The following is an 18,377-nucleotide window of genomic DNA, read 5'->3' as shown; positions in this document are numbered from 1 at the left end:
TCCTGCAACCATGGAGCAGAGTTTATAAGAGGGCCCATCATTCATAACCAGAATACACTCTGTGGGGTATTTTCTTTTTCCATTACAGGATGTTTATCCCAAATGTTATCTACTTGTTTTTTTAATGGTTAAATACAAGTATTATTCTTTTCTTCCTTAACATTTCTTTTTATTCAACTAGGAAAATTACTCAGGTTCATTGTAGAGAGTTAGGTAAATACAAAAATACATAGAGAAAAGCGTACACAAGAAAATAAAATCCCTCTTATTTAAAACCACTAATAATATCCTGCTAGCATTTTAGGTGTGTAGACGTATAAATACAGTTAAAAGACTGTCAGGTATGTTTTTGGAGCCAGAGTTTGTCACAGAACAGAGATGCGTTCTCTACATCATCACGTGACTTTAACGGTTTCAACGGAGTGCATGGCATGGTTTACTATATTTTATTTAACCAACCCCTCTATGTTGACATTTTAAAAGTTAAATATTTATGTACAAGTTTGTTGGCTTAGAGAATAATTCTCTGGAAAGGAAATATATAGATCAAACAGGATAAACATTTTAAATTCTCTTTCCAAATTGTTCTCCCCTTAAATTATATCAACTTATCTTCCCACTAGCAGTAGATGGATGGCAGTATCTTAAATTTTCTTAGCTTCCTTATCAGAGGTACTGTTTAAAAAAATAATGCCAATGTAATGGAGAGGGGAAGTATGTCACTACATTTCTTTAATATCTTTAATGTAAAACGTATTTCAAGGTGAAAAGTTTTTACATTTCCATTATATTTTTGGGTAGAAGAAACACACGAATTGCCCGTTCACCTTTGAATCCAAAACTATTTGTTATCCCCTTTATTTCTCAGTAACAGAAAAGATGGACTTTCAGTTGAACATTTGGAAATAAAGACATTTTCCATCATCCTTTACATCTGAGTGTGTCTTTGTGTCAACTCCAGGCTCTATGCTATTTCAGAGAAATGTCCTCAAAGGAAAAGGATATGGCCTATAGTTCCTCTTTATCCTCCCTGTTAGTTGGAATGTAGATGCTATGGTTGGAGCTTCAGCAGCTGTTTGGACCGTGAGGATGGGGTAGGGATAGTGGAACAGAAAGCCAGAGGAAGCCTAGGTTCCTGAGAACTTTGCCAAAGTGCCACCTTGGATGGCTGGTCTCCAGATTTTTTTTTAATATATTTTATTGATTTTTTTTACAGAGAGGAAGGGAGAGGGAGAGAGGGATAGAAACATTGATGAGAGAGAAACATCAATCAGCTGCCTCCTGCACACCTCCTACTGGGGATGTGCCCGCAACCAAGGTACATGCCCTTGACCGGAATCAAACCTGGGACCCTTGAGTCCGCAGGCCATTGCTCTATTCACTGAGCCAAACCGGTTAGGGCAGGTCTCCAGATTTTTATGTGAGAGAATAAAACTTCGTATTTTTAAGCCATAATTGGCTTGCATTTTAGTTTCATGAAGCTGAATTTGATCCTGACTAATGTAATATTTTCTTCCCCATATTTTTCTCTTATCAATTTTCAAGTACTCTTTCTATTTTAAGGATATTTATTTATCTGGATTACACATTACAAATTTTTCTGATTTGTTATTTGCTACTTCATTTTTTATGGAAAAATATAGTTATTCTTAAGTTTAATTGCTATATAAATCCATTACACATTCAGGAAAATTAGAGAATAGTATTAGCTTAAAAATATAAATTCCTAAAAAATATGTTTCCTCAACCATCATAAGGCAGCACAGAGGAGCATTCATTAAGTTCACTCCCTATGGGAGAGCAATTAAATGGCTCTTTTGTCAGCTAATGTTATTTAGATGATGGGATATGGATGCTTTCGAGGACTTAATCAATAATTCATTCTTTGCTAAAAGAGATTTTCCATTTGCAGCCTGTGGAGCTCGGGGCTCAAAGCACAGCCCGGGGCTTAGGGAAAGCCAAGTGGTTGGCCCTGCCTCCATCCCCAACTCAGGTTTCAAAGGCAACCACTCAGTGTCATTCATTAGAGTCCCTCAAAAACGCCTCCTATGATTCCCCCCGCCACACACAGATCAGAACTACAGTCATCACTTCCTACCAGATCATAAGCAGCCAGCATCTTTTTCTGCACGTCTGGAATCGCCCCCAGCGGCTCCAGATAAGGAAAGCTGTCCTTCATCACAAGGGAGACGGAGGGAGTGTTGTCACTGGCAATGAGCCGCGAGGACAGAGTCAACAGGCACTGCTTCAGACTGGCAATGGGAGGAAGGCCACACAGCTCCTTCACAGACACGATGGCGTTCTGTGGGGAAGGAAACACGGAATCACACGCCTGACCACGTGACACATCACCCCAGCACATCTAGGTTCACACAAGTGCATTCATTAAAAGCACTCCCTTAAATGCACATGTAATTTAAAGTGAACTGGATTATAACCAACCAAAAACGTTGTGATATGCACCAAGGTAACCCAGAGCCAATTCACTGTTATACTTCATCTTCCTTCATTTCTAGCAACTGCCACAAATATGCACAAAGCAACTCAGATTATGCCCCAAGGCCACCCCGCGCTTTTCAACGCAGAGCCCTGGAATCGTCACACAAATTAGCACTGGCTGGTTATGAGTGTCTTACTTGATTTGTATCATGATGATCATTAAAACACGTCAGCAGCGGCACACTGGAGTGCATCTCCTTTGAGCTTTTCCCCTCAGGGTAGCAGGCTATTAAATACCGTCCTCTTTTGACTAACCATCAATGGTATTCCTCTGTCATCCCAGCAGAAAAGCACCTGGCAGAAGCGCATGCTAACACACAGTTCATGAAGAACTGCATTTAAAAGCCCTGTTATGGGCTTTCAAAAATTCATTTAAAGTCATAAGAATTATAACTCTTCTGTTTTATTAATGGTGAACAGTACTGAACCTGTATGTGCCTCATGGATTTAGTGGCAATGATGGTATTCATTTCTCTACTGATGAGGCTCCAAATAATCTGTAACCCCAAAGACTTTATGTTGAGATGATATAAGTTATCAATAACACTTGGAAAAACTTTATCCATAGCCAACTCTGCTTAATATGTGTTTTATTTTAATATATTTTTATTGATTTCAGAGAGGAAGGGGAGGCAGAAAGAGATAGAAACATCAATGATGAGAGAGAATCATTGATCGGCTGCCTCCTGTAGGCCCCACACTGGGGATCAAGCCTGAAACCTGGGCATGTGCCCTGACTGGGAATCAAACCGTGACCTCCTGATTCATAGGTGGAGCCTCAACCACTGAGCCATGCCAGCCGGGCCTTAATATGTATTTTAAATACATAATATATGCAATGTATATATTTCAAGAATTATATAGAAATATATAAAATCTACTTCTAACATATGAAGTTAGATATAAAATTGAATTATAACTAATGTAATATAGGGATGTATATTAGTTATATAATTATGTCAGAAAGTCAGTAGAGCCTATTTTTAAATAATCCTTATAATCTAAGTATTTGTGTGATTTACATACCATATTATTTTTTTGGCATTTTGGCTATTTAAAATTGTTTTAAGCCTATCCTAGAACTTCTTTGTGAAATAATGTAAAAGTAATCTTTTCACCAACCGAGGGGATGGAGTTTGACATCACATGACTAACAACTATGAATGGTCATGGATATTCATAGCAGGCAATTCTAGATTTAAAGCTGAACATTGCAATTTATTCACTATAATATCTGGACAATTACTTAACCACTTCAAGCTGGATTTCTATTTTGAAAGTAGGGTTTTTGGGGAGAGTTACTAGTAAACTGTTAGCTAGAGGGGCACATAAAGTGCCCTGAAGAACATGCCTCTCCTGCATACACCGCTGCCACTTCCGCAAACCCACATGTCGTGGGAACTTCGTGAGGACTTGGTGTCAGATGGCTGCACAGTGAATAAGTATATTCAATAATACTGAAGAAAGAAGCCTACAGCCATCTCTGGTTACAAATACTAATGAAAGGAAGGAAACTAACATTGGATTTCTATATGCTGAGACTGGGCCATTAACACACACTCTCATCTAATTCTCATGATAATCCTGTAATGTACATATTACCATTTTTCTTACCTTATGTGAAGAAAAGTGATGATGAGAAACCTAAAATAATTTGCTCAAGATCACAAGGGGATAGAGTTTAATAAAAAATCTTCTAGTATATTCTTTCCATTAAACCACATTTCTAAGAGAAGACTAAATAGTTTTCAACAAGTTCATTTTGTTTGTTTAGTTTTGGTTGCTCTTGTGGGGAGTAATTTATTATTGCTGTACATTTAAACAACAAAATCTAATGGGCATTACACTCATTTTATATGACTTCAAATTACCTTCCATGTTCATATCGGCAAATATTTTATATATACAGTTGTAATGATTATGCATGTGTTTGTATGTATATATATTTTATATGTAATATTTTTTATTCTTTTCACATTTCATATACACATTCCCATCTATCAGTTTAGTTATATACTGGGGATATTTAATAGATTTGAAGCATTTTTCTACAGTGCCAAAGTTAACATAGCATTACAATTAGAAACATAAAATAGATCTGCTTTATCACAGGCAAAACGGAACTTAATTCAGTGGTATTGGGTACATTCCACCTTCCTGATCATTATTTGAGGAATCAGATCATTACCAAATCACAGTGTTCACTGGTAAGAGTGGGGTCAAAGTAAGCAGGGGTCAGGGAGGCAAGCAGGGATTTCTCCTACCTGCATGTTTTCTCTCATATCTATGGATTCTCGTAAGGGATGCACTGCTATTTTAAAGATGTCATCTATGGGTTTGAGACCGACGTTCCTGAGCATGGTGTACTCTCGAACTTTCTTCCCCATCCTCACGGAGAGGCTGCGCTTCTGCGCCTTGCCCCCGCCGCTGCGGTTCGTTATTGCTATGTGGACAAAGAGGGTCACGTGCTCCATGATGTCCCCCACGAAGGAGCGCAGGGGGACGTGCCGGTAGCCGGGCTGCAGACACTCGAAGGGAATGGTGTACTGCCCGATGAACTCATCCCCAATGTAGTCGTCATCCAGAACCACGAAACGGATCATGGCCAGCTCGGGGAGGTTCACCTGAAACTCAAACGTTTCATCAAAAATGGGATTGTCACTGTTTTGCTGCACAGTTTTCGTTCTTTGCTCCGAGCAGTCCGCTGGAATGCCGTGTATCTCTATACACACATAGGGATCTAGGACATCCCCTTTGGCACACGCTCCCTTGGGCTTGGGGAAATTCTGGCCGCTGATGATCTTGATGTGAAGAGCGAGAGGAGACACCCCCGGGACAACGCCCTTCGTGTTCGCGCTGAAGTAAGACACTTCATCCCGCATGATGGACGGCCTCAGCACGTAGCCGCAGCCTCCGTTCTGAAGGAACCAGCCCGTGTGGAGGTCCATCATTGGACCCGGCGTCTGAAAATTCATCGCCACAATCTGGCAGCCACAATTCCAGAAGTCCTGCGGGTTCAAGTTACTGGAGTCAATCCTCATGGCACTTGGATAGATTCTGGATAAGAACTTCTTATTGTAATTTACAAAATCCTCTGGGTATTCATTTGCAATTCGGCTGGCCTCTGATTCGCTAAACGAGCAAATCTCCCAGTAGTTTTGGCTTCTCATAGACAGCTCGAAATCCCTGTACTGAACAGATTGACAAATCGATACCAAGTCAGAGAGCTCCCTGCACAGCCAGATGTGTTTCTGCTCACCATTGTAATCTACGGACATCCTTCGAGATATTTCGGCTTCTTCATCTTCATCTGTTACCTCTCCTTCTGAAGCATCGGAGTCAGAAGGCAGTTTCTTTCCTTTCACGATGATCATCCTTTTTAATTTTTCGGGTGATGGGAGGTAGGCTTCTGACGGTGAAGGTGCTTCGGTATAGAGTTTAGTGCCAAAGACCTTTTTCATCTGCTGGGCCATCACCTTCTGCTGGGGGAGCGAGCAGTGGTTCCCCAAGCACAGAATGAGTGGGTACTCTGAAGCCACAAAGGCAAATTTGTTGATCACCTCTACGACACTTCGGAAGGACAGGTGTGTGCTCATGTTATTTCGGTTACAGAGGACTGGTTCACCGTCTGAACCATCACTCACATCGAGCTCAATGCTTCGACAGCCCATCTTCAAAGCTCGAACGTACCCATTAATGTCAGCCGGCCCCCTGAACTGGTCCTCGATGAGATAGGTGTTGTGCGAGGCGCTGATGTAGTAGTGAGAAAACGGCTGGGTCATATCCTGGGCAACCTTTTTTTGCTCCGGATCAAAAAGGTCACATTCCGGTGACAACAAATACTGGGTAAAGCCATCGATGGCAAGGAATCCTTTCTGCCGTCCCTCTTCAGAAAGCTCGTATCTCCGAATGATGTCCAAGCACATATCCTCAGTGATCTGGGTGACCCCTTGCTCGGCTTCTAAAAAGAGCATCAGGTCATTGGCGTCCAGGTACTCCTTGTTTTTCGAGATCTGTACAAGCAAGAAATACACTTCCGGCCTGGTGCAGAGTTCACAGAAAGCCTCGCAAAACTCCTCCTCCGTCACGCGGGTGGTGAGCTTCTCCTTGCTCTTCTGGATTTCCTTGAACTTTAACCTGATCTTGGATTCCTTCAGGGTGGGGTTGAGTTGTTTTATCAACTCCACCGCGGTGTCTTCCAACATGATCCCATTCCCATCCACGTCTGCTGCCACAAACACCGTTTTCAGCCACATGAACCTGGGCGTGTTCTGGTTGCCCTCCATGAAATCGAGGGGCTGCTTGCTTCGAGAAACCAGGTACCGTAACCCCGACACCCAGATGTTTGCCACGTCTGCCGAGTGAGCCACCAGGTCCAGAGACTCATAGTTTTCCCCATGGAGAATGGAAAAGGCACAGTCCTCGCAGATCTGGTCGGCGAGGCCATTGTTCCTGAATGTTTCCGTGTTCTTGCCCAGCCTGATCTCTTTGACGGCCGAAATGTCGAGCTTGGCTTTCTCCAGGTCCTTCTTGGACGGCTCCCAGCGGAGAGCGAGGAGGTCGGTGTCCAGGGTGAAGAAGCGGTTGTAGATGCGCGAGTTGGGCCGCACCTTCTTGAGCTCGCAGCCGGCCTGCATGAAGCTGATACAGTCGCTGGCGCTGCTGACCTTCTTCTCCGACGGCATGCTGCTGAAGGACACGGTCTTCTTCCGGCCGCCACCCTTCTGGTTCGCAGGATCCTGCAAAATAATTGGGAAATAATGAAGCCATGGCCTTTAGAAAACAGGGACCTTCAGCAACACTCTGTGGACTCCTCAGACTCCATTCAGATATGAAGGTTGTTTGGACGGAGGGTGGCCTAGAATGTTCCTCTCCGCTGTTTCAGAAAAGAAGGACTGCTGAGAAAATTGATGCTATTCGGTTCAGAAAAAATACTTATTTTTCAAATGCCTGCGTGTTCTTTGAAGTAAAATCAAGCACTATTAAGCTAACTGCAAATCACTCATTTGCTCATTAAAGCAATTTCGTAAGAAACTCTACATGTTGGCAATTTGACAACCTAGCTGAGTCCATGTAGGTGGGTGAAAGAAATAGAGCTGGATTTCTTTTTAAAGTTTTCCTTATTTGTACTTAGCAACCACTTAAGTTGTATACATAAAATGAGTTCAAATAAAAGATTTTAACCTTAACATATTTTACATTACAAAAAGGGCTTACACTATAGCTTAACTAAGGATTATTTTTTCCCTCAAACTATTTTGAAGAATATGAGGGTATTGAAAGCCAGATTGAGAGCTAACAGTGGACAATAGCTCCCGCTTGAGTGAATTTTCAGACCGAGGTACACAATTGAAATGAACATTCTGAGAACTGCACCTGCATCTCAGTCTACTGCTATTTGTTAGGAGCCCCAGCTTAGAACCAAGCAGCTACATGACTAGCTCCACTAACTTGTAAGGTCCTTCCAATGGAAGTTAAGTCTCAAAGCCTTCTGCCATAGCTATCACAGGGAACACGTGCATCCTGCCTTTCCCCAGTCCTGTAAGTGTGCTTGGAACTTAAGTCTCTGAAACCCGGTCTCCTCAACCCATTTCACCCTTCCCTACACAGCATGCTCATTTCAACCATTCAGATTAGTGTATCTTATACAGGTCAATTCTTTCCTGTGGCTATTTCCCCCTTGGGTGTATCTAGGCCTTCTTACTGTCGTTCCTAAGTTGTACGTCCAGTCCTCTGAATACTCTTCATTATGAGATGATGGACATCATCTGAGCCCTAGACCGTCCACTGTGTCTATCACTCCCACTTCATTGGCACTGAGCATCTGACCCATGCCACTTAAAACAGGGTATTTCTTTATACGTTCCTCTGTTCACACCATGAACTGAAGTTAATAACGCTCCCAACCACATCGTCAATTCAGATAATTCTCCCAGGAACAAACTTCCCAAAAGCACCTGCATGCATTTTATAGTGCCCAATTTTGTAAGCATATAAAGAGGAGAGTGCACAAGGAGCAAAAATAACTAGTCTCAATTGTCGTTATTCCACTCAGTAGTATGACCTTTGTAAGTCACTTAGCTTCCCTCTCTGAATCTTTATTTCTGCTTTAAGTAGGAATGGATAATCCTTCTCCACAATGGAGTGTTATTATGAGACTCAAGAGAGAAAATGCACATACATTCTTTGTAAACTGTAAGTGCTTCTAAGGTCATTCTTTTTGAAGGAAGAGGAACATTTGCTCATACATGTGGTCATTGGAGGACCATCAGTAGGCACAGACCGGGACATTGGAGATTATCAAAAAATTATTCATTCTGACCTCTGAGCATCTAAGACAAATGCTCAGTAATAAACTAAAAGTATTTAAAAACAGCCACATGGTCCTGAAAAGTATAGCCAAAGTAGTCCAGGCTGCCTCCTTCACCGACATCCTTTACAACAGGTTAGAATCTCTTCACTAAGGCCTCATTTAATTGTGGTCTTGCCTGTAAGAACCTCCCTATCCAGTGACTTGGGAAACGGCACAATTATTTATTAGTCCATTAACTACAACCTTGCCCGTGAAAAGGAAACAAATTTTGCTTTAGTTGTAGAATGTTGGTGGGCTGATCCATGAACTCAAATACCTACCTTTTTTAAAGTGACAAAGATATAAACTACCCAATGTAGATGACAGACTCTTGCCTCTCGGAGCCCTGGCATTAAAGAACTTTGCTCCTGCTTTTCCAGAGGGTTGTTATTTTTAATTATCCCATCGTGGCCAAATTCCTCATCCTCAAGTTAAAAACAACTGTTTATACGCAGAGGCGCTGTTAGAACACATTTAAATTCGTCACAACCCACACGCTCGGGAATATCAGATGTTTGTGTGTATTTTTCCACACCATCAAGGCAGGCGCCTAATGGCACTGCTGAGATGGGATTAATCTAGCAAGTAAACTTGAGAGGGAAACTGTGAATTGTAAGGGTAAATTAGACGGTGACTCAGCTTTTAGAGCTACCATTTGACTAGTCATTTAAGCTAATGAGAGCTTTCACATTAAAATTTATTTTTATGTAAGCAGGTCATGTTCCAAATAAGATTATTGTCAACAGAGTTATAAAACCTCTAATAGTTCCTAACAAACTTCAGATGGGAAATTAGTGTTCCTCTAAGTGCACGTATATAGTTCCTGTACCCTGTGCACTATTATGCGTTATTATGCCAACCTTCACTGTCTGACGCTCTACTCGTGATTTGAGCCACCATTTGTTTATGAGAACAGAACTCCTGCTTTCAGAAGAGATTTTTCTTATAAGCCTCTCTTCTTTGTGGTGAGATCTCCCTAAATCTCCTTAAGTCAAGCCATTTTCTCTCCTAGTAAGTTAAGCCTCCCAGAGATGAATGTCTTATATCTAGCCTACAAAAGAATCCACCTGCCCTTATTATAACACTCGTTTTTTGCTTTGACTTACAACTTCTGCATGATTATAAAATGGATCCCAAAAATGCCTTAAAACTTGGAACCAGTGGAAAAGATATGATCTGAGATTGTCATTTCACAAAGGACAAAATCCAAAATTATTACAAAGCCCCAAATGAGCAAAAAACTGATCATAGCACATGTGAACTAATAATTAGCTTGTCTGCTATTGACTAGAGCCAAGATTACTTCTATTTAAAATATGCTAGAAGAGTTTCAGGACTCGGCTTCCTCTAGATCTGCTCTTTCAGGATCAGACTATGCAATGGCTCTGAAGAGTCAGGAGGAGGGAAAATGAAACTGTCAGAATGGACAGGGAGGATGGATGACTACAAATCTCCTTCTGAGCATCTTCGCCACCATGGCCCCTTTGCCAAGCCCCATACCCTCAAATATTTTTTACCCTCAAGAAGATGTTGGTAGGTTGTTGGTGAAGGAAGACTGTTCAGGTAAACAGACAAAGGATATCCCCAACTGAAAAAAGTTGACATCTGGTTAAAAATCTTCCTTGTTGATAAATATAAAACATACTGGATGATGAAATGAGAACAAACCCATTGCAGTTATCTGTATATTGAGAAGACAGGCACTTTTTGCACTTTCCAAGAGAAACCAAGTTTATTCTCAGTTCAGGCATGCTCTTGTGAGCTTTATGAGATGATTGAATTGTCTCCAGTAATCAGAAGGCCTATCCAAAAGATTTTTATAAAGTGTGGGAGCTTCCTACTTATCGCGAAGCTAAACTTTCTCACTCTAGAATTAAGGGGAAAGGCTAAAGTACCAATTCCCTCCCCACATTTCTCTTAGAGCAGCTTCCAAAAAGTTTAAATTTATTAGGATGAACAGCATCTTGTGAGAGGTCCCCTAAATTCAAGCTTAGCCTCATATTCTAGGGGGTCCAAGAATAAGTCTGGCATGGAGCTCAATCTTATTTCCTAACATTCTATGTTTAAGTTTCCAAATTATCATTTCACAAAAGGTATCACCTTTAAAGAGGTTAAAAAATAAAATAAATAGCCCTAGCCGGTTTAGCTCAGTGAATAGAATGTTGGCCTGTGGACTGAAGTGTCCTGGCCTATGGCACATACCTAGATTGCAAGCTTGATTCCTAGCCCTGGTCAGGATGCATGCGGGAGGCAACCAATCAATGTGTCTCTCTCACAGAGATGTTTCTCTCTCTGTCTGTCTCCCCCTCCCTTCCACTCCAGTGAGGTTTAACAAAATAAAAATAATAATAATAATAATAATAATAATAAATAAACCAAATTTTGTTTATATGGTCTCTTAACATTTTCAGTTAATACTTTTGGATCTATTATTTTCTTAATTTAACCTATACTTTATATAAAGTGTTTAATCATCAGAATCAACAAGTCTCATAAATAGTAATGTCATAGACAAATGTTTTATTCTTATATTCTTGTTTCTAATATATCTATATCATACCATAAAGATTATTTCTATCTAATCTCATGATGAAAGGGTTGACTTCAAATCTTAGAAATAATTTCAAAATATTAGGGGGAAATGTACAAATATTTTTAAATTTTCATTTATTTGTTACATTGTTGCTTATCTACTATTAGGAACCATAATTAAATGATATTTCTATACAGCAGTGAAGGCTTTACAGCTCCCTAAACATATTTTGTTAAACTAAAATTGAACAAAACACACATACATTCAAACTAATAAGCTTGTTTTCCTAAGTTCCCACTGGTTTTTCTCTTTCTATGACCAGTTTAGTTGGATATGCTGCAAGTTTCTTAACAAAAACTCAACAAACAAAATCTCTATTCTTCACAACACACAACACTGCCATTCAATACACACACAGCTTTGGGTCTCAATCATGAAACTATGAACTATTTTAACATAACAATTTCAGGAAAAAGTATACTGAAGCAGAAGAAAAAATAACTGAATGTAGCCAACACCAGAAATGTACACTTAAAAATGGTTAAAATGGTGGATTTTATGTTATGTATATTTTATCACCAAAAGGAGTATACTGAATCACTGTACAAAAATGTAAGGATAAAGAAAACATCACACACGCATATCCCTACCTCTGACCTGATGAGCAGGTTTAAACATCTAATTATATTGTCACATATTCTTTTCCTTTTTTTGACAAGTAGTTTTTTTAAAAAGTGAAGAGTTTTAAAATGACTCTTTGTTAAAACAGAACAAATTTACCAAACCCTAAAGAACAGCAATCAAAATAGCAGGTGTCAAATTGTGAATAAAAGGAATCTGTCTCATAATGCAGAAATCCAGATTTCTCAACATGACATTTGCTTTTCTCTCTTAGTTAAGAGGTGGTGAAAACTTAGTTCTGAAGAGTTCTCTTTAAAAAGTATTCACGCCGAAACCGGTTTGGCTCAGTGGATAGAGCGTCGGCCTACGGATTGAGGGGTCCCGGGTTCGATTCCGGTCAATGTGCAGGAGGCAGCTGATCGATGTTTCTCTCTCATCGATGTTTCTAACTCTCTCTCTCCCTTCCTCTCTGTAAAAAATCAATAAAATATATTTTTTTAAAAAAGTATTCACAAAAATGTATCCTATCTAATAAAAGAGTGATATGCAAATTGACTATCACTCCAACACACAAGATGGCCTCCCCCATGTGGACACAAGATGGCCACCACAAGATGGCCAGCAGGGGATGGCAGTTGTGGGCGATCAGGCCTGCAGGGGAGGGCAGTTAGGGGTTACCGGGCCGGCAGAGGAGGGCAGTTGGGAGCGACCAGGCCTACAGGGGAGGACAGTTGGGGGGGAACCAGGCCAGCAGAGGAGGGCAGTTGGGGGCAATCAGGCAGGCAGGCAGGCGAGTGGTTGGGAGCCAGCAGCCCTGGATTGCAAGAGGGATGTCTGACAGCCCGTCCCACCAGGATCGGGCCTAAACAGGCAGTCGGACATCCCTCAAGGGGTCCCAGATTGGAGAGGGTACAGGCTGGGCTGAGGGACACACACACACACAAACCGCCGTGCACAAATTTTGTGCACCGGGCCTCTAGTTAGATTATAATGAAAAGATAACTGAAATATAGGCAGTAAACCTTCTTTTCACCGTAAGGGTTATATCTGTCCTTATAGACAACTCCGAACACTAATTCATTCTGGTTTTATGCACTTCCAAGCAAAACTCAGAAACAAAAGGTTGGTACATAAGATCTTCAAAGGATTATGACAATATAGTCTAGAAACCAAATGAGCCCCCACCTTGGATATTGAGAGACCTCTTGTCTCCATTCTTCATTCCTTAATTCAACAATGATAGATACCTACTACATGCTAGGGACTAGCACAATGTAGAGTTGAAGAAACTGATAAGATCTGATTTTTTATCTCATGTAGGTCATTCTGGACATGCACTGAAAGGATATAATGTGCATAAAACTGAAGATGGCAGAGTAGGTGACTCCTGTAGCTTTAAATGAAAGAAATGATGGTCCAAGGTAGCTTTCTAATAAAGGGGATGGAAAGAAGTGGGGAGTATCAAGAAATGGGAGCATACCTAAATACCTTTTATGAGCCACAATGTTAAGAAACACTATATCCCGATCTATGTGTTTAAAGTGCTATTTATTTAACACCTGAAACAAACCTACTTAGATGATGTTTCTTCAACAACGGTGGAGAAAAGCAAAGAACTGCCTCTCCTGAACCTTCTCCTATATTCCTTCATCTCTGTGATTCATTCCAAGAGTAAAATCATTAGAACCTAATAAAATCACTCGCCTTTCATTGCAAATGCTCACAGGTAGAATCAAAGACTGTTTCACCTGTTTGGAATTGTGTGGTGTTACTTTTTAATGAGGCAATTAAGTCCATATACTAGTAGATGAGGAGACCTGGACATAGAGAAAACCATGTAGATGATGGCCCTGGAAGCCTGCATCTCCAGATACCCACTTCATCCTGCTGTTCTGGTGACACCTGCCATTTCTGTCCCCTGTCCCCTGCACACCCCCAGCATTAGGGAACAAACCTGCAATTGTTTATTATGAAATCCCACTGACCAATGAGCTTTCTATTCTCAGCTTCATTTCCCTCAGGCCCATAAGGGTAGATGCTTTCCTATAATGTCAATTGCTTTCATGGGGAAAGCCTCATTTCTCACTTAAAGCTTACCAATCATGTCTTGTGTCCTTCACAATTCACTTTGTATTCAGTTACAAGGGACATTCACACTCCCATTATTCTAGTCAAAAACATGATCTTTTCAATTAACCCCAATGCTAGATGCGATGCCGGGTTTTGTTGATTCTAAGACCCAGGAGAAGATACCACATTGCAGTGCCTTCGCAGCACCAGTATGAACAAAATGCGGTAGACACCAATAAAGGTCACCTGACAATTATTCCACGGCCTCTGAGGAATGACCTGCTGCTATCAGTCCTGTTCCTCAAGCACAGGTATCCACATCACACTAAAAAAACATGGCATTAAAATGCATCGGAGCCTGTGCAACTCTCAGCAGAAGTGCCAGGAGCCAAGCGGGTCTGGAAACTGAGATAGGATTCTGTCCTTTCTCATGAGGCTCACATCCAGCAGGGCCCAGGAACCCTGGCTGAACTCCTGCCAGCCCCAGCTTTGCTGTTTCTGGAGTGAGGATTAATCAGAGGCACTCTTTATGGAAAGCAGCATGTCATGGCCCCTGAATAAAGAAAATCTATAATGAAGAATATGTAAACGTATACTGTTAACATCTATGCCGAATGCATCTCTTTCAGTGTATTTTTGTAAAGATTAGATACAACACCCTAGGGATAAGCATATAACTTGATGCTTAATTAGGGCATCCATCAGAAATTGATAAATAATTAGTTAGGTCTTTAAATCTATGCATAATTTTATTTTTTCATTCTAACATTGCACATTTAATTAAAGTACTTTATCTGAAAAATTAAAGTATCAATAGAATGGTACATTATTAAATGGAGCTCATTTCACAAATGTTCCTGACAAAATCTCACATTTTCTTTGTGTGCTAAATATAAATAGCCAATCCACAGAATAGTTCCTCCCTTTTTGTGGCTTTTCAATTTTTAATAGGAGTATTTACCATCAACTATGAGACACCAATATATAATTTACATTGATTTCAGTCCTTTTGGGATTTAAACATATTCTCTAATCATCCAAACTTGAATACAGCATTTTTTAAACTGGAAAGAAAATACCCAACATATTTCAAAACTCTGTGAGTTCTACCACTTGTTATCATAGGGAGTTATAGGAGACTAAAGGCCCAGTGCACGAATTCATGCACCAGTGGGGTCCCTCGGCCTGGCCTACGGGATAGAGCAAAAACTGGCTCTCCGACATCCCCCGAGGGGTCCTGGATTGTGAGAGGGCGAAGGCCAGGCCGAGGGAACCCACTGGTGCACAATCGGGGCTGAGGAGGGATGCTGGAGGTTGGCCAGCCAGAGAGGGACTGCGGGAGGGGTCCAGGGTGTGTCCGGCCTGTCTCACTCAGTCTGATTGGCCGGACCCCAGCAGCAAGCTAGCCCATCGGTCAGAGTGTCTGCCCCCGGTGGTCAGTGCATGTCATAGTGAGCAGTTGAATGGCCTTAGCATATCATTAGCATATTACATTTTGATTGGTTGAACAGACAGCCAGACACTTAGCATATTAGGCTTTTATTATATAGGATGAGTTTCAGAAACAGAAGTGATTTATAAAAATAAGAAAATCATTTAGAATTTGAAAGTTGCTATAAGAGTAGATCTGGAAAGTTCTCATCACAAGAAAAAAATGTAACTATATGTGGTGATGGATGTTAACTACATTTATTCTGGTAATAATTTCATAATATATGTATATATATATATCAGATCACTATGCTGTACACCTAAAACTAATACAATGTTACATGCTATTTATTTCTCAATTTAGAAAATCATTTAGAGTTATATTAGCTTAACTAGAAATAAGAAATATAATCAGCCTTGTTTCAGGGCATAAAGTTTTATTTGAAAAATGGTCACCTTCCAGAAATTCACTGTTTTCTATGAAATATTTGCTACAAACAAGATTTCTGTTCATATATATCATTTGTAAATTCTAATTAGGGCATATAAAACAAATTCTCATTAAGAAAAAAATCTTATAGAAAATTTAAAAACTAATAAATTTATTTTTTAAAAACATTTTAACCCTAGCCAGGTGGCTGAGTTGATTGGAGCGTCTTCCCGTACACCAAAAGGTTGAGGGTTCGATCAGTGGTTGGGGCATGTACAGAAGACAACTGATCAATGTTTCCCTCTCATTTCTCTCTCTCCCCCCCTCCCCACTTCCTCTCTCACTAAAATAAATAACAAAATATATCCTCGGGTGAGGATTAAAAAAAAAAATTTTATAAATGTGTGTGACATGGGACATGCAGAGTAAATGTCAGTTTTATAAAAACATGTCTATTCAAACTTAAGAAACACTTCATTTATAGTCTAGATTAATTTTCCCTAGACTTAGAGAAGTCTAGTCTACCATTTAATAAATAGATGTGTAAATTAACAAATAGACAACTTCTTACATTTGTATGAAGTCTTTACAGATTCTAACACTTACATTTAAATTATTTTACACTTCTCCATTGAATATTTCTTCTGTAATAAATTCCTAAGAACAATCGCTGAGCTTTTCATAAGGTAGATCTCTGAACCACATACAAAATAGAATGTCAATTCTCCTGACCCAATAGAATGTGCAAACACATCCTTAATATTTTTTTCTCTTATCGTGATAATAGACTATGCCCTTCATGACCAGTTACCATAGACATGTAAAAGCTTTGGTTCAAACAGCCAGCTTGACTTGAACACCAAGATGAATCTGATTAAAGGTGTCAAGCTTTATCCAAAACTTCCAGAATGGGTTAGTTCCATCTAACACTTTAATCCGTGTTTTATTACCTCTGATTAAATGAACATAAGCTTTTGTCCAGTGCAAGAAACAGATGGCAGGTCTCAAGAGAATGCATACTCACTCTTACCACAGGGACTCTTTTAGGGTGACTGTCCTCCCTCCCCACTGATAATCAGGGAAAACTTCATGGTCAAAGTGGAAACCAATCAATTGTCTTCATTTAGAAAAAAAATGTGAAAGGAAACTAGGTAAGGATAGTTTTATTTGAGGTAATAAACTCAAAGCCTATAAATACCTTACTGATAGAAATTACTGAAATGAATTCTTTCTTCCCACAACATTGGACTGGGAACTAATGGATTTTACTCTCACCCTCATCACCTACTTGCATGACTTTGTGCCAAACAAAAGTTTCTGTGTCTATTAACTTTATTTGCAAAAAATTATAATTTTGGTCTAATTCATAGGGCTATCTCAGGATCAAAGGGGGAAAGCATGCTAAAGCACTTTGAAAAGCACAAAATTCCAAAAAAGTGAATCACAGATCCACCTCACTTATGATAAATAAAATATGGCAATGTATTTAAAGACCAATAAATTATTCAAAAATTCAGCTTTATTCCAGAAATGCAAGAATGAATCAACATTAGGCAATCCATCCATGTAATTCAGTAAATAAATGGGTTAAAAAAGGAAAACAATATGATCAGACCTATAAATTTCCCAAAGGCATTTGATAAAATACAACAAAATCTCCCAACAAAACTCACAATAAACTGAGAAGAGAACTCCTTTAAGATGAAGAAAAAAACATCCTTTATCAGAATCCTAGAGGAAACATCGTATCAACTGGTATAGATTTAGAAGCATTCTCAATCAAAATCAAAAAGAAACAAAGCAAAACTTACTATATTTGAGCATAATTGTGGATATTTAAGCCAAAGATCTCATTACTTGCATATGACAATTTTGAAAGGATATATTCTAATTGGTAATAGGGGTTAACTCTGGGGGAAAATTATAATTATCCAATTAGTTTTTTCTGTATTGCTCAAATTATTTAAAATTAGCATATACTATATTATGAGAAAACATATTAAAAATATTTCTATAGCATTAGTCCTATAGTTACCTCATTAATAATCAAAAAGATGTACTTCATAGAGATAATTTATATCTTTTTAAGAATTACTTGAGGCATAACTAAAATGTTTATAATCTCAAAGTTCATGGGCTTATTTTTATTAAAATAATTACACCAATGTTATTTTAGTTAAAGACAATTAAATATTTATTTTTCTTGGAACTGGTTAATGCATCCCTATTCCAGTGTGACAAAATATCCCTTAACTCTTTGATTTGGAAATTATTTTAGAATCTTACACTTTAGAACTACTGACTTTAATAAGCCCTGGCAGAAAGAATGTCCAAAGCACAATTCAATTTTATAATGTGTCTGTAAAATTAATCTCATGAGCACTTAATCATTTAAATGAAAATGGAGTGTATGTCTCCTCTTAAATCAAAGCTTTGCTGCC

General features: G+C 39.4%; 1 protein-coding gene across 1 annotated transcript in view; it reads right to left on the bottom strand.

The window, feature by feature from the left end:
* Window positions 1-18,377, bottom strand: part of PLCL1 (phospholipase C-like 1) — a 105,645-nt gene that overhangs the window by 42,768 nt on the left and 44,500 nt on the right. The window contains exons 2-3 of the mRNA XM_005873565.2: window positions 4,764-7,238; window positions 2,099-2,302 (exon numbers count right to left, since the gene is read on the bottom strand). Of these exons, the coding sequence (XP_005873627.1) occupies window positions 2,099-2,302; window positions 4,764-7,238 (2,679 nt within the window). The remainder of the gene's footprint in view (window positions 1-2,098; window positions 2,303-4,763; window positions 7,239-18,377) is intronic.

Source organism: Myotis brandtii, unplaced genomic scaffold (genome assembly GCF_000412655.1).
Source record: "Myotis brandtii unplaced genomic scaffold, ASM41265v1 scaffold412, whole genome shotgun sequence".
Lineage (NCBI taxonomy): Eukaryota > Metazoa > Chordata > Mammalia > Chiroptera > Vespertilionidae > Myotis > Myotis brandtii.
Note: the sequence above shows the minus strand (reverse complement) of the source record. Positions and strands in the feature narration are given on the sequence as shown.